The following is a 24,612-nucleotide window of genomic DNA, read 5'->3' as shown; positions in this document are numbered from 1 at the left end:
GGAGGAACCACTGTGTCTTTGTGTACGTGGTTTAAATGCCTTGAGGTTCTGGTGATATGACTGCTTCACCGAGATGGAGTTGAGTTTTAACTGCTGCGACACAGGCCTTACATTTCTGTAGGACCTTATCTGTTTATGGGTCAAACAAGTTTTGCCATTGAATGGACGGCCAACCACCTTCTCCTGGAAATCCTGGTGAAGGTAAGAGGCAGGCAGATATGTGTCATGGTGCCCGCTCCCGGGGAGCCGGTTCAAGCCCGGCGTCCTCGAAAGCGGACATCCAGTCCCCAAGGAAGGACCCAGCAACCCCATATAGGGACCCTTTGGACAGTGTCCTGGCGCCTAAGGCGCCAGGCTCTTTATGGGAATGCTTGGGTGCACTTACCTGATGCAGACCATGCTGCAGGATTCCGGCCTCCTTGAGGCCTGAAAGGAACTACTTTACCCGTGGGACTAATTTACCATCCGGGCGTGGTTGGGGATGGATACATACCTTGAACTTCTCACAAGGCTATTTAAACACCACCCGAACAGCCACACGTGTTTCGCGTTGTTCTGCATCTAGCAGCTGGACGCTCACCGTTTCTGCTCCTGCATCCTGACTTCTGCCACGCCTGCCAGCATCCTGGATCACCTGCAAAGGAAGAGAAGAAGAGAACAGAAGAAGGAAAAGTCCTTACCTGCTAAATCCGCATCCCGGAGACATCTCGCCGACAATCCTGAAAAGGAAGGCTTTAATTTAAAAGCTCATCGCGTCGATCGCTGCAGCGCCGCATTCCACTCACCTTCACAGGGCGCCTCCATGTTCAGCAGCGATCATCCGGATTCGCAGTCACGCCCAAGCGCCTAGGGAGAAAAACACCACAACAAAAGGTGAGAGAAGGGAATAAGGAAAGCTAAATCTCCATGTTAAGACTTACCTGTTGATTCATTCCCTCTTCATTTCGGGTCCGCGCCGCATCCTGGCATTTCCGGACCCCGCCCCTAAGGGGAAAAAGAGACATCAGCGTTAATGAGCGAATGAAAAGACATTACCAAAAAAACGCTCATTAAAGACTTACCTGATTTCTACAAGGATTTCACCTCTCATCTCGGGTCGGTGCCTGTTCCCCAGCATTAGTACATTAATGCATGGACACAGGGGGAACCTCTTATCAAAAAAACATACCTAGCAAGTTTGGTTCTCACCAATCCGAAAAGCCAGTGAAGTAACTGGATACCAACGCGCCCCTGCATCAGAAGCAGGATGGAGAGCTCGTCCTTCCAGACCCTAAGGTGAGACGCTATGAGAAATCACAGAAGGGTTTCAAGGAGGGTGAGAGGGGAAAGTGGGAGGCCGATTGCATTACCCCGCAGACAGTTAATCCCCTATTTTCGCCTACAGAAGGATACTTCTGTGAGCCAGACAAGCCAGATTTGGGGGCCCGGTCCAGTCCGTCTTCCGAACCCTGCGCATCACCTTAGAAGAGGCCACAGCAGCGCGAACCAGGCCAGCGCCTCCGTGGGAGTCAGGTGAGCGTAACAATATGCGTGTCTCTGCATGCAGCCTGTACTTGTAACTGCCCTAGCAGTTGTCAGTAAAGTCTTTAACGACTTAAAAGCTGTTGCATAGCAGCTTTTCTGCCTTAAGAGATGCAGAAACTACTCGTCTGCGGCTTCCTGGAGGTAGCATGTCAGTGAAGCGCTCCAGATTCTCCCAGTTAAAGATATTAAATCCTGCCAGAACAGTAGAAGTGTTCATCTGCCCAAGTTGTAAGGTACAGGGGGTGTAAGACTTCTTATCTCGGGTCTCTCATGCTTTTGCATTTGTGTTGAGCACTGAAGCTGGAGAAGGGAATTTACCCTTTGTGCCAAGGGCGGCAGAGACTACTGCTGATGGAGCTGGTATATTTTCCATGAGTATGAAGGGTTCGCCCTTGGGCACCTTGTATTTATCATCTATAGCCTTGGTGATGAGGGCGATCGGAATGAAGTTTTACCCAACGAGCTAGAGCTTTCTCCACAACAGGCAATTCCATGGGCAGTGGAACCTTAGACTGCTGTGATGGCAGTTTTCCAAAAACACCAGCCGTTTTCAAGTTTAAGGATTTCAAGAGCCTGCATGGCTTTAGTGACAGTCATGGAACACCTTAGAGGGTGAATAAGTAGTGTCCTCCTCTGAATCCAAGTCATTGTCCTTTAACATTTTCTGTTTTTGGGTGGAGGAGCAGAGTCCACATTGTCCACTGGTAACGGTAAAAGGTTGGGAGTAGGGTCGACTGGAACGGATCCTTGTGGTAGTGCTGGTAACATTTTGTCCTTGAAACAGAGCCAAGACATTGAGGAAGGGCTCGGAAAGCATATTTTCCAGCACAGTGTTAGTGATGTTGTTTGCCATTTGCGAAGGGCTAGGTGGAGGTTCTTCCAATCTGATAGTAGATGTAGAAGCCCCATTAAGCGGTTGGCTTGGATTGTAAATTTTCAACACCACCGGCCTAGACATCTGAATGTTGGTTAGAACCAGTTTGGGCGCAGGTTGTGATGGCACTAGTGCAGCTCGACCCAAATGGTCCTCAGACTGAGGAGAATATTGAGGGGAAAAAGTGAGGTGTGAGCCCTCACAAGAATGATGAACAATTGTTCTGGAGAAACCGTAAAAGATTTGGAAGCGTCAAAGTCTTCCGAAGTCAGTAATTAACGAGCCAGAGACGGAAGCCACGGGAGATTTCTTTAGTTTGTGTTTTCGTGGAGGATTGGTACCAGACTAGCTCTTGAATGAGAGTGCTTATGCCCCTTTTGAGGAGGATTTATGAGATCTCCTCGGCACCAAGGAGCTTGCGACCTCAACTGCGGTATTTGAGGGTAAAACCTTCTCTTTCGGTACCGAAATACCAAATGTTTCATGTGCAGAAGCCCATTTGGCTTTGTCCGGTACAGGGGAATCAGAATGGACAGAATCAACCCCAGAGGCATGAGCTTCTTTGCACGAACCCTTGCCCGTTCAGTTTACCGAGGCAATAGAAGGCTTTGCTGGCACCGTTGTTATTTTGTCTGGAGTAAATAACTTTCAGTACCGGGTGGGTCTTCTGTGACCCTTTCCCACCTTGAGGAACTAGTGTTTTTTGGAACTGAGAAGGCAGTCTTCCCTTGGGTACCGACAGTGGGTGCCGAAACTAGTACCTCATCTGAAGGTATAGTCCCCCTGTTACCGTTATCGGCCTCTCTCCTGTTCCAAACGAAGTCCCATCTCGTACATGGAGAGAAGACGAATCCTGAGAGACCTCAGGTGAATTACACAGCAAAATATGCAGGTTCTCACGGGGTGATTTATACCCAGACAGCGGACGCAGGCATGGTGGGGGATTGGCCACTGAAAAATGCTTCCAGCAATGGATGCACTGCTTGAAGCCTGTCACATATGGCATGCATACAGGGAGGCACCACCATTTGGTTCTTTATTTAAATTCTTTTTCAATCACTAGGAAAAAAAGAGATGGACAGTCAAAGATACACCCCCAAAAAGGGAGTCGCAGCGCAGCAAAAAATTCAGACGCGCCCAGCAGGTGGAAAAACAGGAACTGGGTGTGGACCGTTGGTGACGTGAGGGTATGGTGTGGGCCCGGCGCATGAAGTAGGCCCTTCCCCTTCTAAAACTATTAAAGTTACAGCTATCTTTTTGAGCCAGTGTTTCCGGGATCGCCTGCGGATGCAAGCGTTCACAACCAGTTGGGAAGGAGGGAGAGCCAGGGCGACAGAAATACACATTTCTTCTCATGAATATTAATAAAGGATAACCTGAAAACCCATCTGGAATCCCGGCCTCGAAGCCGAGAATTGGGAGAACCCTTCAAGATCGCTGTATAAACATACAATGCCCTCGCTGCCTCGTTTGCCATAATTAATAACTGATATTAGAGATTTCAGCAGTGTGGAGTGAACACTAAAGGCTCCAAACAAAACAATGGTTGCGATTCCTTCTTCTGCCTTACCGACACAAAACATTTTTGCAGTCTGACATTACAAACCCGCCGATTGATTTATCTACTCCCCCAGACTCACTTTTAGCCACTAGTTTTATTTCAACTGCTCCACTACCACATCTTAATTTAGCTCTGTGCACTATCCAACCTAATTTAGATCCGCCCCCAGCTCCAACACTCCACTCGTCATGTCTGAAATCATTACCTCAACTGAAATGTGTGCAAATTTGGTAACGCTCCCCTCCATGCCTCAATGTGACCCGGACACACATCCGCACACAATGTCTGGTATTGATATAAACTGTTTCAGATACAATAGCTCCTGGACTGACGGATGTGAATACATGCCTTTCAACCCTAGCGAATGGATCAATTGTTTGTAATCTCTCACCCATTTGCATGCCCCATCCTTGTCCAAGCAATCTATCTCAATCTCCGGTAATGTTTCCCAAACTCCACTTCGTTATTCGACCCTCTATATCCTTCACTCCTCCTTCTCAAGTACATTCACTCCATCTTGTTGAAGTCACACTTAGTGCTATGAACACTGCTCCCCTGTCCCTGACCAAATTGTTTGAAAATCTTGATGAAAGTTTACAAGCAATCCATGATACAGACGAGATTGCTCTTCACTGTTGAACTTCCTATAATTCCAATCGAGGCAACTCAAGAGGATCGATCGGAGGAAGCGGTCATCTCTCTGCCGTCTTTGAAACAGGACTCACATAGTCTCCAATTCTTGCTCTTCAGCGGAACCTTGGACACCTGCTCTCTATAAAGGCTGCATTTACCATCTTCATTAGGCCAAAGACAGTCGACAAAATTTCGAACTCTCAGAAAAAAACAAAAATAGGAAAGCGCCCTTGGGCTCCCTTGAAACAGGCGTACGTAAATGTATCCAGTCTCTTACTACACCTGACAGACAAAACTCATTAGCGAAGGAAACAATAACTATGAAATATTTGTCACTATGGCACAATGTAGACGAATTCTTCAAAAGTAATATCCTCAGCGCCTTTTAAACACAAATGCTGATGACCCAAATTCTGAGCACCTTGATGATCTAGTAAAAGTAGTAGAGCTCTTAAATAAAAAATGTTGCTGAGCCCGCTTCACAAACGACTGACGACACCCATAACAACAGTTAGGGGCAAACCAGAGTTCAGCAGCCCTGAGAATTATGAATTCCTTGCTTTAGAGCAAATGCGCAATGAGATTGCTAAATCACTTGCTATATATGCTGCCTTGCTTTTTCCCTGCTCACAAAGCAGTTACACCAATTCTCCTTCCTACTCTCAAAGTAAATACATGAAATCTCCCACTGAGATAGAAAATCAGCAGCGGCAAGTGCAAAACGTTAGTGCTCCATTCAACCAAACAAGCCCAGGGTGGCGAGTCAATCCTCCTCATTGCGCCTTTCTGCTGTTGCTTATACAAGGCAATCACCTCACTGGGCGGCTAGGTCAGATGACACATGTAAACAATCAGCTTCAGCACCACATTTTCTTATCCTGCAGTGTAGAGGGGGACAATTTCCAGTCTATGATCTAGATAGGACTAGCATCTTGAATATTTTCAGTGAAATCTCGAGGACTTATGCTCCTCGGATATAGCCCAAGTAAGATTTTTCGCAGCAAGATTTTTCAACTGTTAGATTATTGATTCAATCTGGCATAGTTCCAAATATCCTGTGGCAATATCCTATATCAATTGGGTTTCACACTTACCCAAGAACAATCTCTCCTCGCTTCCACCATGCAACCAAGACCATGTGCGATTACTCAAATGAATGCAAACACTGGTGTAGATCTTCCTATGAAAGTCATGTGTACACAGGGGCCATTCGGCAAGTAGATATTACACAAATGTCCAAGTGTGCTTATCATTCCCATAACTCGAGTTAACAACCCATTTCATCTACCGAGTGTTTTTGCAAACTTGCCAGTTGGAACACCAGAGGCTTCAAGCATCTTTTGAACCTTATTAACCACCCGTTCAGCGATTTCGATATAGTAGCCTTACAAGAAATTTGGTTAACACAAGCCCCTGTATGGGATGGCTATGCCATCTCACTCCTGCCAGCTGAACATCCAGCCAAGGGCAGAGCCATGGCTGGCCTTCTAGTGGCAGTCAAAATATCACAAGGCCTTATACTGGAATCGTGGGCCTCCCCCAACATGTTCATCCAACTGTGCAAAATAAGAACTCCCTCGGAAGTGTTGGCCCTTGTTAATATTTACACGAATCATTCCGGCATTAGTGCAGAGCCTTTTGAGATATGGTGTATACCCTAAATCTAATCTACAAGTGATTTGATTCTGGCGGGCGACTTCAATCTTCATTGCCGAATGAAGAGGCTGCATACATTTAATGACCTTGCGCAGCGCTGGTTAGCATTCATGGCCGAGAGATTTGTAATGCTCAATGGTGCTATTCATGGAGATATACCTCGCCAGAGCAGTTGGAAAAGAGGGCAAAAGCCTTTGCCCAGATTTTCCCAGACAGAGGTTTGCATGCGTCGTGTCCTCAGAGTCTTTCCTCAACGATTTAGTGACCATGATCTCCTCTCAGTCAACTGGCGCTGGTCGTACCCTCTTATTCCTTCCAATTTGTATACACCCTTTGTCTCTCTCCCCAATGGCAGAAACAGGTTCAGGTGGTCCCCAAAATCACTAACACTTTCTAAAACTGTTATGCAAGGTCATCAGGATTCATTAAATTCTGAAGTGACTAAATCTGATGGTTTATATGTGGCTGCGTCACAAATCTTTAAGCTACAATCATCCATATCAACCAAACCCACATTTACACACAAGCACACTTGTGATCATGAGCTGCATAAAAGGAAGACCCAGCTGCGCCTTTGTTTCAGAAGCCTAGTCGGTTTACCTCTCGAGGCCAAGATCTTAGTAGCCAAACATCTTAAAATGCAATATAAAAATTGGGTGAAGTCTCGAAAAGCATTAATCATGCAAAGAGATGCTGAACAAATGTTTTGCGCTTTAGCCTCAAAAAGCGCTGCGTCTGTATTGGATTTATTAAATTGTGCAGTCACGGCACCCAGATCCAAATGCAAATCAGTGCAAGAGCAATGGCAACAATATGATCACATATGGTATGCTAAACCACCCAACATTTCATGAGCTTCAGGGCAAATAGCAAGATGCATTATCAGGCAGCCACCAACCAAAGGCACCACTCTGCAATTTGATAAAGGCGATATCATCCAGATATCTAAATTGATCATTTCAAAGGGCCCAGGTCCCGATCAAATAACATTATGTTCAAAGCCTATCCTGATGCCTGGGTGTCTACTCTTCTGAATATTTTTGCCAATGTTACAGAGCAAAATCAGATCCAGTCGTCATGGCACAAGTCTATTATTCCCATATTCAAGAAAGGGGATTGTGCGAGACCCGAGAACTATCGGCCTACGGCTCTATTAGTTGCCCATGGGAATTGATTTGCTTGTCTGCTATTCAGAGATTTTAACAACTGGATTGTTGCTGAGCAGTTGAATGACAAATTCCAAACGGGCTTTGTCCCGGAGATAGGCACTGCAATGAACAGGTTATCCATAACTGCAATTAAAATGCACGAGCAGCAATACAAGTAACCACTCTTTATGGCTTTTGTGGACTTGAACTGTCTTTGAATCTGTATCACAGCAATTGCCAACAACAGTCTGCCCTTCCCACCTCCAGGCTCTGATATCTCAGGTACACTTCAACACCTCAGTCCAAATACGCATGTCCCTGGATGGAAGATTGTCAAGGTCAAGTCCTACTCAGGGCTCAAGCAAGGCTGTATCCTAGTCGCTGGACAGTTTAATTTTTTCATATCCGACATGGGTCAGCATCTCTCATTATTTCTGACTCTCCCAAACATGGTCAATGCATTGTACCTTGGCTTCTCTATGCAGATGACCTGGTTCTCTTGTCCAAGACTACCAAAGGTTTACAAAATCTTTTGATACATTCGAGCATTATGCTACTGCGAATCAGCTGATAAGAAATGTGACTAAGACAAAAATCATGATTTGGGCAAGTCAGTCAAATTAATAAATGCTCTTATTTCAGGAAATTGCACGGTTCACCCTTGGAAGTAGCTAGCGAGTATCGTTATTTAGGCCTCAATACAAACAAACATCTCTTAGACTTGCCGTATTTTGTGGGACTGAGGTGTAAAATCATAACAGCCATTGCGCAAGTAAGAAATATTCACAAAAAGTATGGTAAATTCTCCATAGCACAGATTACCTATTACAAACAAAAAGTAGTGACCATTATCTATGTTGCAGAGACCAGATCCCGGAAAGGAAAGACCTTTTGGTTAACTACAGAGGGTCTTTTTTGGAAGCAGGTGATCTCCTGCTTGCCAGTCAAGCAATGAGCATAATAAGACACAAACTGGGGCTGCTTTCGCTCGTTATCCCGTATGTTTGGAAATTGTGTAATCTATTCAGGAAGTGTCTAACAGCTAATGATCCACATTCTGTTATTTGCCTTGGCTTCCTATATGAACTCCACCAAAGATCATTACATGACAACTTGGAGACAGGAACTAATTGCAATAATGGCAGCTGCGGATGTCTCAAGTTTGCTTCTCAAAACCAATACAAGAGCAAAGACTAAATGATGGCGCTTTGATTGGATTTCAACACGGGAACAATGTATGAGTTGCCAAATCTTCAAGTCTGGACATTTTAATAGCCTTCATGTCCCTGAATCGTATCTAATCAAGTTCCCCGGTCCCATCAGGAACTTATTTGTTTCCAATTAAATCTGTGGCCAACGAGAGAAGTTTTACTCAAACGGAGGCAAATGTTGACAGTGCATGTAGATTTTGTGAAAATCCGAACGAACCAGAGATTTTAAAGCACTTACTTGCATTCTGCACATCTGTTAAAGCAAACATTTTTCTTGCAATCGCTGTTCAAAGATTACACAAATCTAACCTGCGACTTACTATGGTCGAAAATCTTCAATGGAGAACCGATAAGTGTTAGCATTGCAACCATGAGAATTCTGCTCACTCTTAACTTAGACTAGGTAACCCAGCTCAATGTCAACTTTCTGCCTCCTTATGATCCATTTTAAAATGCTAACGTGTCATTATATGAATTGACTTTACTGTATATGATTCTGCCTATTTCATGCAATAATTAGTGTTACTTGACAAGAGTAAAAGAAAATGCTGGGTGAAGAATATCTTCAGGAAATACCTGCGAAACCTCACATGAAGTGAATCTTATTGAATTGTTAATATTGTGCGTTTTTCTTTTATTTTTATTTACCAGTAGTTGGTACTATTGTAGTATTGCTGTTTTAACTTGTATGGTAACAATTGAAAGGTTGATTTTTTTTTATTTCATGGTTATGGTTGAAAAAAATGTCAGTGGATCCCTGTGGCGCCCATAATCTGGTTTAAAGTTGTGGCCCTCAACTAAAGAGGCATCTGGTTTACCGGACTAACTAGATGGGGAAACCTTACATCCTTCCTATGAGCCAGACATGAGCGAATAAAGGCCTGATGAACACAGAAGGATACTGTAAAGAACTCCTTAGTGGGAGAGCAGCTTCACTGGGCTGCAACATATGCTCCATTAGCACCTGTGCCTACAAGGAGGCTCTTGGAAGTTCAGGAAGGCACTGAATAGTCTACTCTACACTGGATGTGACGCACGGGCACACATTTAGCCTCTTACTGCAAAAAGTGAGAACCTAAGAGTTAATGGAGTACATGGATATAATGTGCAGAGTCAGTGAGACAGGCTCTTCTGTGTTACGATGAGCAGCAGATGCGATGGTGTGAGGCCTCAACTGATGAGGATAAGGTTCTGTTCTGCATTATAAAAGGACATTGGGCCTCAGTCCAAGTTTGCCGGTACAGTAACAACGGTACCAGTAAGCTTGCCGGTACCATACCAGCAAACTACGAGTTCAGCTCGCGGGTGCCTTTTCGCCCATCAGGTCTGACCTGGCAGGCAGACCGGCACCTGCGCGTAGACCATGCCGGATGCACCGGCACCGTTGTGAATGTGAGTCCTGTGGGACTCAATGGGAATGGGGAGCATTTTTTTCACAGCGCCCAGGAATGGCCAATTACCGTGTCCGGCGGGGCTGTAAACGCCCATTCCTGGGCACCGAAAAAAAATAAAAAGGATACCGGCGGCAGCCGTGCCCGTTATACTGGCACGGTTACCGCCGGTATTGTAATAAGGAGCCCATTGAGAAGCTATTTCCATGCCATGTGTTGGTGTCTACAGAATGAAGACGTGTACTTTGTTACCTTGGAGCTATGAATGTGCCGTCAAGTACCAATTCAGCAGTCCTACACCAAGTAGAATGATCATGCTACAAGTGTCCCTCCCAGTGCAGGTCGTGACGGGAATAGAATAGAAGGCATTTTGGTGTTCTACAAGTTAGTACGATCAATTATGGTGTGATAACGCTGAATGAACAAAACGAACACTACCACCACTAGCTACCCGATCTACTACACCAGCTGTGTATAAACAGCTCTACACATAAATCACAAAACTATTCTGTGTGTCTAGTTTCGGTAAATCACTGACCAGAGCAAATATAAAAACGCATATTTTAATTAATATCATAACATTTTTTTTAAAAAGAATCTGTTAACACAGGAAAAATGCACGGTACAGAACCCTTAAAGTAATTTCTCTGTTGCCTTTTGAGAAGACAAAAAGCAAAAAGCACTCCACCACTTTAACATTTGAAACTGGAGATACATTTGAAACACCAATGAAGAGTTAGTAACAAAGGTGACTGATTTTTCTCAACCACAAAATAAAGCAATGTTTTAATGTGGGACGTCAACTCGATTAAATTGAATGTTACATGGTATTTTCACATAGGAAATCTAAATCCAATGGGACACAATGTTTTCACATATGGCGTCAACACCATCATGCGTTTCTGAGAAACTGCAACAACGCTGTAGATGGTTTACTCGTGTACTCAGTGGGTTGCAGAAGCCAGTCTTCAGGACGCTATATCTATATAGGCGCAATGAGGATGTAGTGCCATGCACAAAGTCCTGTAGATCAAAACTAAAACATACGGATAAAATAGAACAACTTGGTTTAATGATCTGGTCAGGCTAAAAAGCCATTTGTGTTGTGTAGAGAAGCATAGTCCACTAACCTTCCACTTGGTGGTGCCTGGCGTACGGGACCGAGATTATTCATAAATTGTTGAGCCCTTTAGAAATGAGGCCACAGTTGGAGCTTTTCCATTTTCATAACTTTTAGAGAGTTAAACATATCAAAGATGTAAATTATATAGGCAGTTACTTACAGATCAAATTTGTGTATCTAAGTGCCTATCTTAGGGTGATTTCCTTGACAGAGTCATGGTGGTACATAGGGACAGCCTGATCCGCTCACCAGTTAGAGAATATCTGGTATTCCACACAGTGCGAGTTAACCTGATGGAATCAAAATGTGAGAAAACAGTTATGGGTAATTGTATCAACGCGGTTGTATTCACGTTCGCTTTATCGATTGGTCATGAAGACCGACGCGGTATGCAGGCTCTTACCTCTTCAGTTGAATTCATAGGAAGCAGCGTATATGAAACGCCCAAGTCCTCTCGGCACCACGATAGAGCACCGTAATCACAGCAGTTAACTGTGCGTGCTTGAGCGGCAGGGAAAATGTTTTCCAGCTAAGCCAGTCATGTGATAAAGATCACGTGACTTTCAGTAAATAAACAGTTTCTCCATACTGGGCGCCATGTTTAAAGTCCAAAACAGAACGGGATATCCAATATCAAATAGACACCTACTTGGGTATGTTCTGTATTCCTCCCTGTTGGAGTTAATCAAAAAATTCACAATACTACGTGTACCTATCGAGGTATAATGCCTAAAGGTCACCATATATTAATAAAATGGAAACCACAATTATTATTTAATGGTGACAGTGATGCAACCTAGTAGCATGTCTGGGCACAATATTCACAAATGAAAATGTGAATATCTGCTGTCATAATTAAAAAAAATGTTTTTAAAAAGGGGGGGTTTGATACCTAGAAGATGAATAAGACCAAGTGGCAGGGTAATAATGGGTCAGTGGTGCAAAGGGTCAAGAAGGGAATAAACTTAAGTGCTGTACTCGGTACTACCCCTGCTTTCCAGATTAGCATCATGATAATGTTCCTTAACGCTTGTGAATGAATAAGTTCCATTCCACCGACACATTAAGACCAGTTCTGCTGTGTCCAAATCATAGATCCATCTTTATTCTAATTTTTTTCAGGGCCAGGTCTCTATCGCCTACTCCCACACCCCCCCCCCGACCCCTGCCGGTGGAGTCTTATTGTTTGGAGCACAAACCAGTAAATCTCATGATGTGTATATTTCATTGGTTTGAAATGGGCTACCAATGGCTTGTCAATAACTTCGTTTTTCACAGCTGATCAGTGTTCACAGATGCGGAGTTTGACCGGTCTTGTAGTCTTGCTGAATACATTTTATATATCGAACAATGCAAGCACTGTTCCAACACCACAGTCTTTGCTTTTTCACTGGCGTTTTCGTCCACCATTGCCCCTCTTCACCTACAGAACAAACAACATGCGCACACTGCCTCTATATCTCAGCCTCTGTGCACTCTCACACACACCTTGCCCTGAAGCGACATGCCTACCTACCCCACTGCTCAACTCCTCCCTTATAATTTGCCCCTCACAGTTCACTAGTGATCCGGCCCCCCACACCTCAAGCAGACAAATACCCTGTTTAGAGTAGCCACAGGCACTCGCGTTGTGTCCATCGAGATACTATCACCGAATGCCTGGGATTTGGCTGGTCGGGAAAGAGGCGTAAAAACATTGAGACTTTAATAGGCTCCAGGTTCCAGGAATTACAATAAAGTTCAACTACAAACTGGAAACCCGCCTCCCCTTAATTGACGTTTCTCCTTTCTTCAACTACTCACAGCGCCCTGCACCAATCACTCGGAAGGTGACGCATTATAAAACCCCAAATGCCTCTGTATTGTAAATTGCTCTCATGTGAACCTTCCAAAAACAATGGCCTTCCCTTTTACTTTATATCCCCTTCGATCCTAGTTCATCCAAAAAATCGATCTCAGTCTTGAATTGCACCAATACAAACAACGACCAGCACAAATTATTTCTGCATCTTATTTAAAGGCAAACGCCAGACTCTACCAGAGCCACGTATTCCTTTTGATGAAAGGAGCTGGTTAAAATGGACTTTGAAGTGGATTTGGTATGTTCACTGCACCTGGCAATCTGATCACCCCGCCTCAGGAGCCATGGGAGATGGGCTTTCAACATTCAGGAAGTAGTCATGGGCGCATGGCCAGCACTGAAGTACCTTCAAAATGCAGTTCAAGCTTTTCCACATGGCTTTAAAAAATGCAAATCATTAGTTCAACATGCATGCATCGGGCTGGCCAAACAGAATGTGAATAGTGTTCATCCAATGACCATGCAGGAGTGTGCCCGACAACGCACCACGTCCAAAACGATTCACTTCCACTGGGCCGGCTAGGACATACGAGTGTCCGCTACCACATGCCTTTTGGCCTTGCAGGGAAGCCCAGCCATGCACTAGCTTGCATCTCGTTTTTATAAGCCGAGGGCATGCCATATAAAAGCTAGCCAATGCAAGCGTTCACTGAAATGGGCCACTGGCAGACGGCAATGTTGGAAATGACATACCCATGTGGCCTTTTTGTGAGAATAAACTTTGGCTCCACCGATTAACAAGCACATTTCACTGGGAGACTCACTCCAATACAAATCGCTCGGTTCTACATCTGTCGGCATTCGGCTGCGTACACGGTCCCAAATGGAAGGGCAGGGCCTTTACGGACCCTGAAAGCCCGCAAACATGGGCGGGACTAGCCATTCACACCCGGCACTGCCTCCAACTTGAGCATAGTTGGAATGCGTTTCTTTGGCAGGGGTTGGGCTCTGCGCATGCTGCGTGCCGGGTGAGAAGGAAAATCAGGGTGGAGGGAGAGTGGGTGCGGATACACACCCAGAGGCAATGTCTGGGAGAACGTAGGCATCAATGGAAGGTTACACCTGCGCCCCAACCACCAAATTCCCACTCACTCCCTCCCTTCCTTCTTCGACCCCTTCTCATTTCATTCCTTTCGCTGCGTTTTTCCTCTTGTCCATACATTTTCTCTGGCCCTTTATTGTAGGATATCTGAGCAGGTGGACAAGGAACCAAATCACGCCTTTTCGATTCGTTAAAATAGGTTAATCGAACCAACGCAACCCGAATCCCTCATGAGCAGGACTAAAGAGGTTTCACAGCAGTACGCAGGCTTTTCTTATACGCGTGCATTCCTATGTATTCTGAGTGAACATCACCCTAAACCCACAATAAAAGCAACTAAACCCACAATAAAAGCAACAGAGTGCTATGCAGGCTATACACGGCATTGCGTTAGGACTGCAAGATGGCGAGGCACCAACCTTACCTTGAGCGCACCGCAAAGTTCCACGGTATCTGCATCGTCCACCACGGTGATCCGGAAGTTTGGGGTCTGCAGGAGCTCCTTGAACAGCAGGCCATGTTCCAAGTTCTTGCTGCCTGTTGGAAACCGTGGATTACTAACCCGATGTCAATGCGTGCACAATTAACCACTTTGAAACGCTATTGAGTTGTATAAGCGCCTAATAAATGCTCAATAAAATTAAATAAAAACAGATCAAACTTCCTCCGAGTGCTACTGTCTTGAAGTTAAAGATAAAATAAAGTGTTTTCTTGATGCATTTCATTAGTTTATGTTTAACGTCGTTTTTCTTCCTGCTGCCCTCCCAACAACCCGTCCTGTACTCCAGACTATACGATAATTCGTGTTACACACCCATTAGAGAGGAATTTTTAACACACCACTTACCCCTTCGCTCCTGCTGCCCCCTTTTGACAACGAAGTGTCTCTTCCCCCAGAACCATGTATAGCCCCCCCCTTTTAACAATAAAAAAAACCATCAATTTCCAGCGACGTGGAAACCCTCCCGCAATCACGTGACCTCTTGATTTTAAGGATGCTTTTTTTTTTTTTTTTTTTTTATTTATTATTTTTTTTTTTTAAATCACGTCTGATTCTCGAACCTTTTTCCCTAAACGTCACCTGTTCAAACCTTTTGGTAGTTGGACTGCAGATACCAGCCCAGCACTTGTTTTATTCTACTGCATTTGAGCTCCGGAGTCGGGGTACTGCTCTAGATGCAAGTCTGAGACCACTCTAAAGGTGACCAATTGGGAAGTAACAATCCATTCGTGCAGTGCCATCGTTCTGTGGTGGTAACCTCTAGTGGATTATAAATGGTCTCTGAAGTACACAAAACACTCAAATGCTCTGGGACGCAAGGGCACGGGTATATCCACAGAAGGGAGCAAGCTCCCAGAGTACTTTGAGGAGATGGGGCCAACAACCCTTTCACAAGCTGCATCCCAAGCGAGCAAATGAACCAGGGTGCCAGTAAAGACGCCCTCAGCATCTCCCCCAACTTCTTTCATTGAAGGTCACAATACCTTGAACACAGACAAGGCGGTCTGAAACATGCCAGGCAACAGCCACCTCATGCCCACTACTCATACACAAAGCCCAAGAGGGTCACTAACGTAGCATCTCCTTCATACTCCACCCCTGGCCTCCCACTCACCATGTCACTACTGGTGCACAAAGCAGGAAATCCCAACGAGATATCGGCTCTCTCACACCCAGATCAAACTGTAGTCTTGGTACGTTTGTGTCAGACAGAAAGTCCACTTTTTAACCACATGTGGTTGTCCTCTGTATGTTTCAAACTTTTCTGGGTTTGACACTTGGCTTTCTCCCAGCCGACAGATTATGGATCTGCGTTTTCACGCTCTGCCTCAAGAGTCCTTATGAATCGTAACAGACCTCGCTCTGCTACTCATGTGGCAAGACTAGCTGTAGCTTTTTCACCACATGTGTAAAAGGGTTCCACTGGGTGGGCTCAATTTTAGGTTAGGGCTTTCTTGAACCCCCCTCTAGCCCCCTTCCATTCATCAAAATAGAAGTTGTAGTGGTCACCTTGAAGGGTAAACGCAGATCCCCTTTTCTCACTCACCTGGTCTACAGACAAATTGCTAAACCTGCTCTCTGAAAGGCATGCTGCAAGATAAGGACATGGCACCCTTTGACATCCCAAAAAATAAGTTTACAAATCTCTGCCTCTCCAAAGAGGACCAGAAGGGAGCCACTGCAGCACTCTTTCCCCGGACCTGTGGGGACAACTGGATCACAACTCATGCTCTGTGGTCTCATTTCAAAGCTCCAGACCATGACAGCATCGCTGGACCCATAAGCAGGTGCCTCTTCAGTACCATGACCCTGAAGACTGAGAAAAATTGATCCAAGCACCCTGCACCAATTCTTCACCTAGAAAGTGTGACGAGTCTGTGGCTGCCTCGACTCCGGTGTGCTTTGAGCTTTTCTTAAACATCTGCTGTTTGTTGGGGGTCTTGCTAAACTGACCCCCTCAGAAGCCAAATACAATGCCAGAGGATGACGCGGGAACACTGCATTACTGACAAACGCCAACTGCAGCCGTCTTGACTTTCTCCTACGCTGACCGGAGAATCTACATATCAAGAATAGTCCTTCTCCAAGAGTCGGCGGGTCCCCAATCTGCATCGTCTGCTGTTGCTAGTGTCTACAGGGGATCCTGCAGAATGGCTTGGCACGTCCCAGGGTATTCCGATACTGCGGTACTGCTGGTAGGCATTTTGTTCCTTTATTCATCCCTGTGCCGCCTCTTCAACTTCACAAATCCTGGTGGGTCGCCCTCCAACAGAACACCAGGAACTGCTCCTTGGGGGCACTTTCACACCCAGGTAACTCGTGCCCGCTAAAGACTGGCTCTATTCGCAAACCTGCTATTGGTTTCTTGTGAACTTGGCCAACCTCAACCGAAAATCACTTTACATACCTGTTACTGCAGTTTCTTTTACTTGAATGTCTACTACATTGTTTTGCATAAATTAACTTTGGGTCTCACCCTCAGTTACCAGGGTGATCCAGACGTGGACCCCTTGCTCGCTGTTCTTAGAGAGGCACAGCTACACCTCACTGATGATGCCCAACAAGGCTGAAACACGTGTATGGGGTTGCTGTTGGTACTTTTGTTCAGAGGAGAATTGCCTAGTATTTCGGTGCTGGACTGCCCCTGGGCAGGACAAAGACTGATATGCATGGAACTTTCTTCTCTGTGAAAGGGGACAGTGAGCTAAAGACTTGGTAGTGTCTCTCCCAGGGGTTATTCACCCAAGAACAGGTCATTGGGCTGTGTTCGTGCTGGTAGAGAGATTCCCAGGACCCCCACCCCCTGTACTACATTGTGTACCTGTTAGTCTATGGTGTCTTTTTTTCCTTTTTTTTTTAAATAAAGAAAATTTTTCTATAAAAATAGAGCATGTGGACCTACTCTTATTTGGTATTAATGAAAATCATACAGTAAACATACTGTACCTGTGAACAGCCCAGCCCAGCTCCACTCCACCTCCTGAAAGCTAGGCCTGGGATGCTCAGTCTCGGCTGAAACGTGGAGACTGGTGAAGTTGAGAGAATCATTCGGAGCACTGGAGTTTGGAAGATATACCCGAGGACCCTGATCACAGGACCTAAAGGAAAATCTCGATAACTGACGACCGACTTGTAGCTTGGCATGGCGACAACATAAGTGGCAGATTTCCATCAATGGCCTAACTCAAGTCAAGAATTACTCTTGTTCTTGGATCCACATAGCTGCAAGCAATGACACATGGATATATATATACAGAGATTTTTGCGGAGCCAACTTTCAAGCACTACCTTCACTGTAGTAGTTCTTCAGATAGAACCACTGTTGTCAGATCTGGCCACTTCACACTTAACCTTTAAACTTCAACGATGGCGTACGACAAGACTTAGTCCTATGACCTTGTTGAATTTCTATGTAAACCCACTGACAGAGATCCTGGAATCTGTCTCTGTCCACCTTCAGAAGCATACATGATGAAAATACACAAACTGATGGAGAATGCTCAGAATGCCTAATCTTACATTGAGTTGAAGCGAGACTGGATGATTCACAACCAACCCTCTATAAACTCTCCCTCAACTAAAATCTTCATGGGAACTAAAAACCCAGCAACACTGCCGTTCAAATGGCTGCATAGAGTAGCCACATTCATTGTATTTATATCTAGATCATGGTTTTGGGATTAGAGGACTCAACCTTTACCTGTGACCACTCGCACCAGTGATAAGCTGATCTGCGGTTGCTGCTGAACTATGGAGAGGACACACAATGTTGAGAAACTGTTCCTTAATTTTAAGGAATGCTTAACAGCTATAAAGTGCTGCATGGAGATCAATCGTTTCAAGACGATCCCTCAAAAAAGATAATGCATTGATTTTACCATTAAGGCAACTGCCAACCCATGGTGCTCATTACTTCGGTCTACCTCATTTGGTGCTTGCCCAGCCCCCCCCCCGCCCAACCCTCTCCTCCTGTACTGGAATGCTCATGGATTCTACTTGCGCTTGAGCCACAACTGGCACAAGTGACAAAGTTGTGTTTTTCCAATTAAGGAAACAGACATCTACTGCCTTTCTGATTCTCTCAAGGTTCTGGTGTCCCATGGTGTGCGTCTATTTTCTGCTGTAGTATTCTCAGAATGCTCCATTTCATTTGTTGTGTTTAGGTTGCTTATTGTGCGTCAGTCTTTCCGAGTGCGGGGCATATTACACAGACATTGCATAGGAATAGCTGTAATAAAAGTTCTCCCTGGGATGACCTGTGCATACGTCGGTTCACAGTTGCAAAAGCCTTCCTGTGGTTCCCAAGGTGGCACAACTGAGGCACTCCTCGTGGCTGTATGTGGTAAGCATGCCAGAAAGGTTCTTTAAGCTGCGCAGACAGACCTGGTGACTGGCGGCAGGGGCTAATGTGCAAATCAACTCTACCTTGACTTTTCTTGTAAATGTTCACAAAAGGAGAACTTTTGAGGAGCCCCCTACAATTAAGTGATATGTGCGGCCTATGCTAATTTAAGTAAACACTGCCATAATAAGGCCCATTAACACAAACAAGGTTTTTGGTTGAATGCAACACCCATGGGGAGACACTGAATTGCCAGCTCACTTAGCAGAAGAAAGTCTGCTCAACAAACACAAAGGCAGGTCTCAAAATGTGTACTTGCCACTAGTCACCGGCAAGTGATAATGGTATCTTGGCGAGTAAGAAAAGGTGTGCTACGTGCATGAGAAGCACTGAGGGGCGGGGGAGCATGCAAGTTTATACCTGGCAAGTAGCAGTATTATATTGAAGACACTGCTCCAGGAAGGCCTCCAAAGACACCAGCAGAAATCAGTTAGAAGATTTATTCCAGGAGTAGAAGTAAGAATGTGGTTCCATCCTAAAGATAAAATCTCAACTGTTCTGGAACACCAGGAAACTAACAGTTCCATCCGGCTGAGCTCCTGATGTCACAGAATCTGTTGATGTAACTATGTACAAGAACTGGGAGTACATAACTATATACAATGCAAGACTAATGGAACACATACTGTGCTCTTAACAGGTTAACAATGAGAACTGTATAAAGATAATCACAACACAGTGTGCATGAGAAGCACCGAGGGGGGTGGGGGGAGGGGGTAGGAGGGGGCACCTGACTTTATACCTGGGAAGTAGCTTGCAACTTGACATTTTTGTCCCTGGCCAAAGTGACTAGGCAGCAATAGTCTGAAGGTTTACGATGACAGACTCCTCAGGGCTAGTACCAAGTAAGTGAACTCTATCCACGGAAGTCAAGAAGTTAGGGATTTTAAAAAGGGAAACGAATTCAGAGCAATTAAGACAGCCATTGGGCCTTTAAACCTTCCTTAATCTTGATGGTGTTTGCTAATCATGCCCCAATATTCCAATTTCAAGGGCGTCAACATGTGCAACACTGATGATTCCCAAATCCGGGCTAAACATTTATGTGCTGCTTTGTTGCATTCTTGAGTGCTGTGGTCTTGGGGGAAAAAAAGTCATTAAAAAAATAGCACCGCCTTGTAACAATAGGACGATTCTCTGCAAGGATCAAAAATAAAACTTTTAAAACTAAATTGCATATCCACAATGAATTGCCCTTAAACCAAGTCTTGGAAACCAGTGATTATCTTAAAGCCAAGGGGTCACTCGAAGGTAGGAGCTTACTCTCGTGGTGAGGGTAGGGGGCCAGGCCAATCATTGGCTGCTACTTAAAAACGAATGTCCTCCACTAGAGAGGACATCATTTGCCATTGGTTGATCTGAAGGACCAAACGGTCCTGGTTTTCTGAAACAAAATGGAACAAAGCTCAGGAACGTAGTCTCCAATAGGTCACCAAAACAAACCACTAACTCTACCCATTTAAAGCCCAAAGAGATTGATTCTACGACCTACAATAATGTCCAATCCTGCTGAGGGTCAAGCAGGCCGAGCTCCATTTGTTCATATTGAGAATAGTGGATTGCATCGCACAGCAGAATCACCAAGATAAGAGGACACAAAGTGGGATAGTGGAAATTCACTAGTGATAGCCAGCATGGAGACACAAATCCGTAAGGGTTTGAGATTTTTTTTTAGCCCCTTGCAGATCCTTAAAACGATGGCCTTGTGGTCTTCGGATAACTGAATAATGCATTTCCACGATATTGTAAGTGCTACAGTAAGTTTCAGGGTTTCATTTTTAGGTTTGGCTTTTAAAAATAAAAAAAATAAAAAGCATAAAAGCATGTTGAAGGAGGAGCAGGATGAGGAGGCGTTTAGTGCCATGGATGAATATGCTCGTCCTTTTTGCATAGACTTGCATAATACCCTGGCACTTAAGATAAATGGGTATCATGTTGCTAAGTGACCGGTTGTAAACACACGTATGCATGGTAGCCAGCAGCTGTATCCCTCCATCAACTAGCACCTCCTGCAGCATTCCCTCCAAAGTGAAGGCATGTGATAGCCCTCCATCGCGCTTCTTAGTGCCAGGAATATGCACGAGTACCCATGCATCCAATGCCAGCAACTCATGTCATATGTGTGCAGCCAGCAATTAAGTTCACTGACCTCGCTATTTATTTATGTATTGTGCACTTGTTATGCGCTTATACAACAAGTAAATTGCGTTTCAAAGCGCCCACATGGTAACAGGAAGGGAACATGGTATTGAATACAATATGTACACTGGAGGATAAAGACGAACCTACTAGGCCTTGTGAGTATTCAGAACGTGCAAGTGCAGACAGAGAAGATGGTAAGAGGAAGTAGGGGGTAAGAGCTGGAGTGTCCGTACTAGTGGGTAAGCAGCAGATGTAAGTGCCAAGTATATTAAGTGCTAGGGAGCGTTGAACTGCAATATGTGGATAAGTGTAGGCCAACAGTGGCGTAGGCCAGTGGGTGCTGAGGCAAGTGTTGTGTTTAGGCAGAAGCTGAGACGATTGGGTGCGAGAGGTCAGGACCCAGAGAACACAAGGGCCCTGGTCAGCAGTCACAGCGACTGAGATTAGCAGAGGAGGAAAGGAGGAAGTGAAAAGGAAAGTCTTGAGGAGCTTCCAGAATTTGAGGAGGTCTGGCTCAAGATGAAGAGTAAGGGAGAGGTTGTTCCACAGGAGGGAGCCAGCTGAAGCAAGAAATCTGCCTCAGGCCCTCTGTTTAGCGTAACACTTCACACAGACTTGGTACCAGAGAAACGTAGCGGTCTAGAGGGAAAATCTTGAGTAATAGCAAGTTGCAGATAGCGTGGTCCCTGGCCCCAAACAGCCTTGTGGATGATGCAGAGGGATTTTAATTTAATCTGCGTAGCAACCGGGAGCCAGTGACTAGTTTTTAGGGCAGGAGAGATGCGGTACCTGGGCTTGAGGCCAAGGAATGTCTTGCTGCCCTATTCTGGATTAGCTGGAGGGCTTGTAGGGAGGAGGAAAGAAGATTTAAGAGAAGGCTATTGCAGTAGTCAAGCCTAGAGAGAACCAGAGCTCTGGTAACACGGAGCGTCTGGGGAAGTGAGAAGGAAGAGGTGAAATTTGGACTCCTTGGCAATGTCCTGGATGTGAGGGAGGAAATAGAGAGAGGGGTTATAGAGGACTCCCAGGTTTCTGGCTTCGGATGAAGGGCATGGGGGAAAGCCCATGGAGGATTGAGGAGTGTGGGGAAGAAAGAGGGAGCAGGGAAGGATCTCAGTCTTGCTTGCATTGAGGCAGAGATCATTGGAAGTGCACCAGGACTGGATGGTAGATAGTTAGTCCGGGATGATGACAGAAGCAAGATGGTTACCAGGAAGTTTGAAAAAGAGATGCGTCATCTGCGTCACACTTGAAGTTGGGGAAGCGGAGGAAATGATGCATGCCAGCTGAGCAAGGCAAGTGTTAAAAGAGCCAGGGGAGAGGTTGGAGCCCTGGGGGACATCAAAGGTGGAGAAGGAGGTAGGTGAGGAGAAGGTGCCCAGAAAAACCTGTGACGACGGTCAGTTAAGAAGGAGGTCAGCCAGTCCAGTGCCCTCTCCGAGATACTCATGGTCCCATAGAGCAGTTTGAGGATTGAGTGGTTGACCGTGTCAAAGGCAGTTGAGAGACCAAGTAGAATGAGGAGAGCTGGAGGGATAGAATCCAGAGATGCAAGCAGTTCACAGGTATTCAGAAGAGCAGTTTCCATGCCTCTGGATGCTTGGAATCCAGATTGAGGGTCATGGAGACTGCCAACAAGTTCCGTGTGAGAGGTAAGGTGGGGGAAGGCCAGCTTCTCCAGGAGTTTTCCCAGGGAAGGGGGTGATAGAACTACCGCGGTAGTCAGGTAGGGTCTGATGAAGGTTTTTTCAGGAGGATGCTCACAAGGGATTGCTTGAGGGAGGAGGGGAAAGATCCAGTAGCAAAAGTGTGGTTGCTCTGCACTCTGCTTGATGGAAAATGGGGCAGGTATTGCCCCATCTGACATGGAGTATCGAGACAGCAGATTGGTAGAGCGAGCAGTTTCTCTGAACTCCCAACCACCATGTCCTTGTGCTGCTGTGCACCTCGCGCCCCCCACCAACTCTCTTGCAAAACTCCTGCTTCCTATGTTGGCTGTTGAATATCTGTGCAGGACTCCGACATCAGCAGAGCTGCAAGAGGGCGCAAGCTCAACATCTGATCTACATTATTCCTGCCTTGCTCGCTTAATTGCTGAACGCTCTGGAGGAGGTACGTTCCATTTTCAACTTTATTCAGGTGGTGCACAAGTATTTTGTATTGACAGTTGTGCAGAAGAGTAGACACCAGTTCAGTCTGAAATGGCAGAATGGATGTTGGGATAGTATGAACTAGAACGAAGCTTGCAATGCACCACATTTCCCAGTCTTGTACCTGGATCCGATCATCATGTGCCTCCCATGGATAGTTTGTGCTCCAAGCACCTTGAAGCATCTTTGTGCTATATGGAATTACCAATAAAATGTTTGACCAAATAACCAGACAGACTCAAAAGATGGTACAATACTGCTTTTCTCTCAATAAAGCAAAGCATGGTGGATCATAATTCAACAACTTGATTCATGCAGGATCACAACGTCATCTTGATTATACTTACTTTATATAATTCTAGATGCATCATCCTACGTGGCAGACCATACTTGGGTCATCCTGGCACTCTTTGGTACTTACTCCCTGGATTCACTGGCCATTAATGCCATCTATTCCACCATCCACTCCTAGATGGTGGAACATTCTATGGCCCTTAACTCCGACAAGACAGATTCTCATTGCAGCCTCGAGTCACAGGCAAAAGATATCTCTACTCAGAGTATGTCTCCTTCCCGATATCTAATGTCACCGTTCCCGTGGCAAAGAATGTTAAGCCATTCAGTGTTACACTAGACCGAGTTGACCATGAGGCCACATGTTGCCAAGATTTGTGATTCATGTGGTTGCATTAACAATCAGCTAGCCTAGTTACGTCCTTATGTTGCTGTCAAAAATGTGTCCATTCTCGCCTCTGCCCTAGTCAACACGAGGCTAGACTATTGCAATAGTCTGTTGACAGGATGTGCTCAATCGACTATTACTGCCCTTCAGGTCATGCAAAATGGTCCCGTCAGACCAGTACTGGGCATCTCCAACAGGCAGTTCATTACCGCTGCCAGAGAAAATCTGCACTGGCTGCCAGTCGAGCACCGTGTGTCTTAAGATCTTAACACTTACCTTCAAGTTCCTGACTCGGGTTGTGCCCAGCTACCTCTGAACGCATAGTTCCTACACAATCCCTCTTTAGGGCTACATAGGCCCTTCTTGTTATTCCGCTCTATTTCCGTCTCAGTCTTTCCTGATTATTTGTTGTTTGGTCTTTTATGTGCGTCTTGAGGCCTACGGGCGATGTGGCGTTTTCAAGAATTAAAATAAATAAAATATAAACAACAAGACCTATTGGCAGGAGGGATTTGTTAAGGGAACATATCTACATATAGAATTATATATGAGGTAGTATCTCATTGGTTGCCTCTTGCCTGTAGGACACACCCTGAGCTACGTCTATGTACGTTGCACACTGAATACAGCGAAGACTATGGCAGCAGAATAATACTTGCAACATTGCATGTAAGAGTGCATAGCAGGCTTTTCCAATTAGTTGGCAATCC

At 45.3% G+C, this 24,612-nt stretch overlaps 2 protein-coding genes across 4 annotated transcripts in view; one reads left to right on the top strand and one right to left on the bottom strand.

The window, feature by feature from the left end:
• OSBPL10 (oxysterol binding protein like 10) overlaps nucleotides 1-24,612 on the top strand; it is a 2,898,140-nt gene that overhangs the window by 1,218,520 nt on the left and 1,655,008 nt on the right. The gene's annotated exons all lie outside the window — the stretch shown is intronic.
• Nucleotides 1-24,612, bottom strand: part of GPD1L (glycerol-3-phosphate dehydrogenase 1 like) — a 255,694-nt gene that overhangs the window by 94,361 nt on the left and 136,721 nt on the right. Inside the window, exon 5 of the mRNA XM_069648809.1 lies at nucleotides 14,449-14,561. Coding sequence (XP_069504910.1) covers nucleotides 14,449-14,561 — 113 coding nt within the window. The remainder of the gene's footprint in view (nucleotides 1-14,448; nucleotides 14,562-24,612) is intronic.

Source organism: Ambystoma mexicanum, chromosome 2q, assembly GCF_040938575.1.
Source record: "Ambystoma mexicanum isolate Mex_15411 chromosome 2q, UKY_AmexF1_1, whole genome shotgun sequence".
Lineage (NCBI taxonomy): Eukaryota > Metazoa > Chordata > Amphibia > Caudata > Ambystomatidae > Ambystoma > Ambystoma mexicanum.
This window is presented reverse-complemented; position numbering and strand designations above follow the sequence as displayed.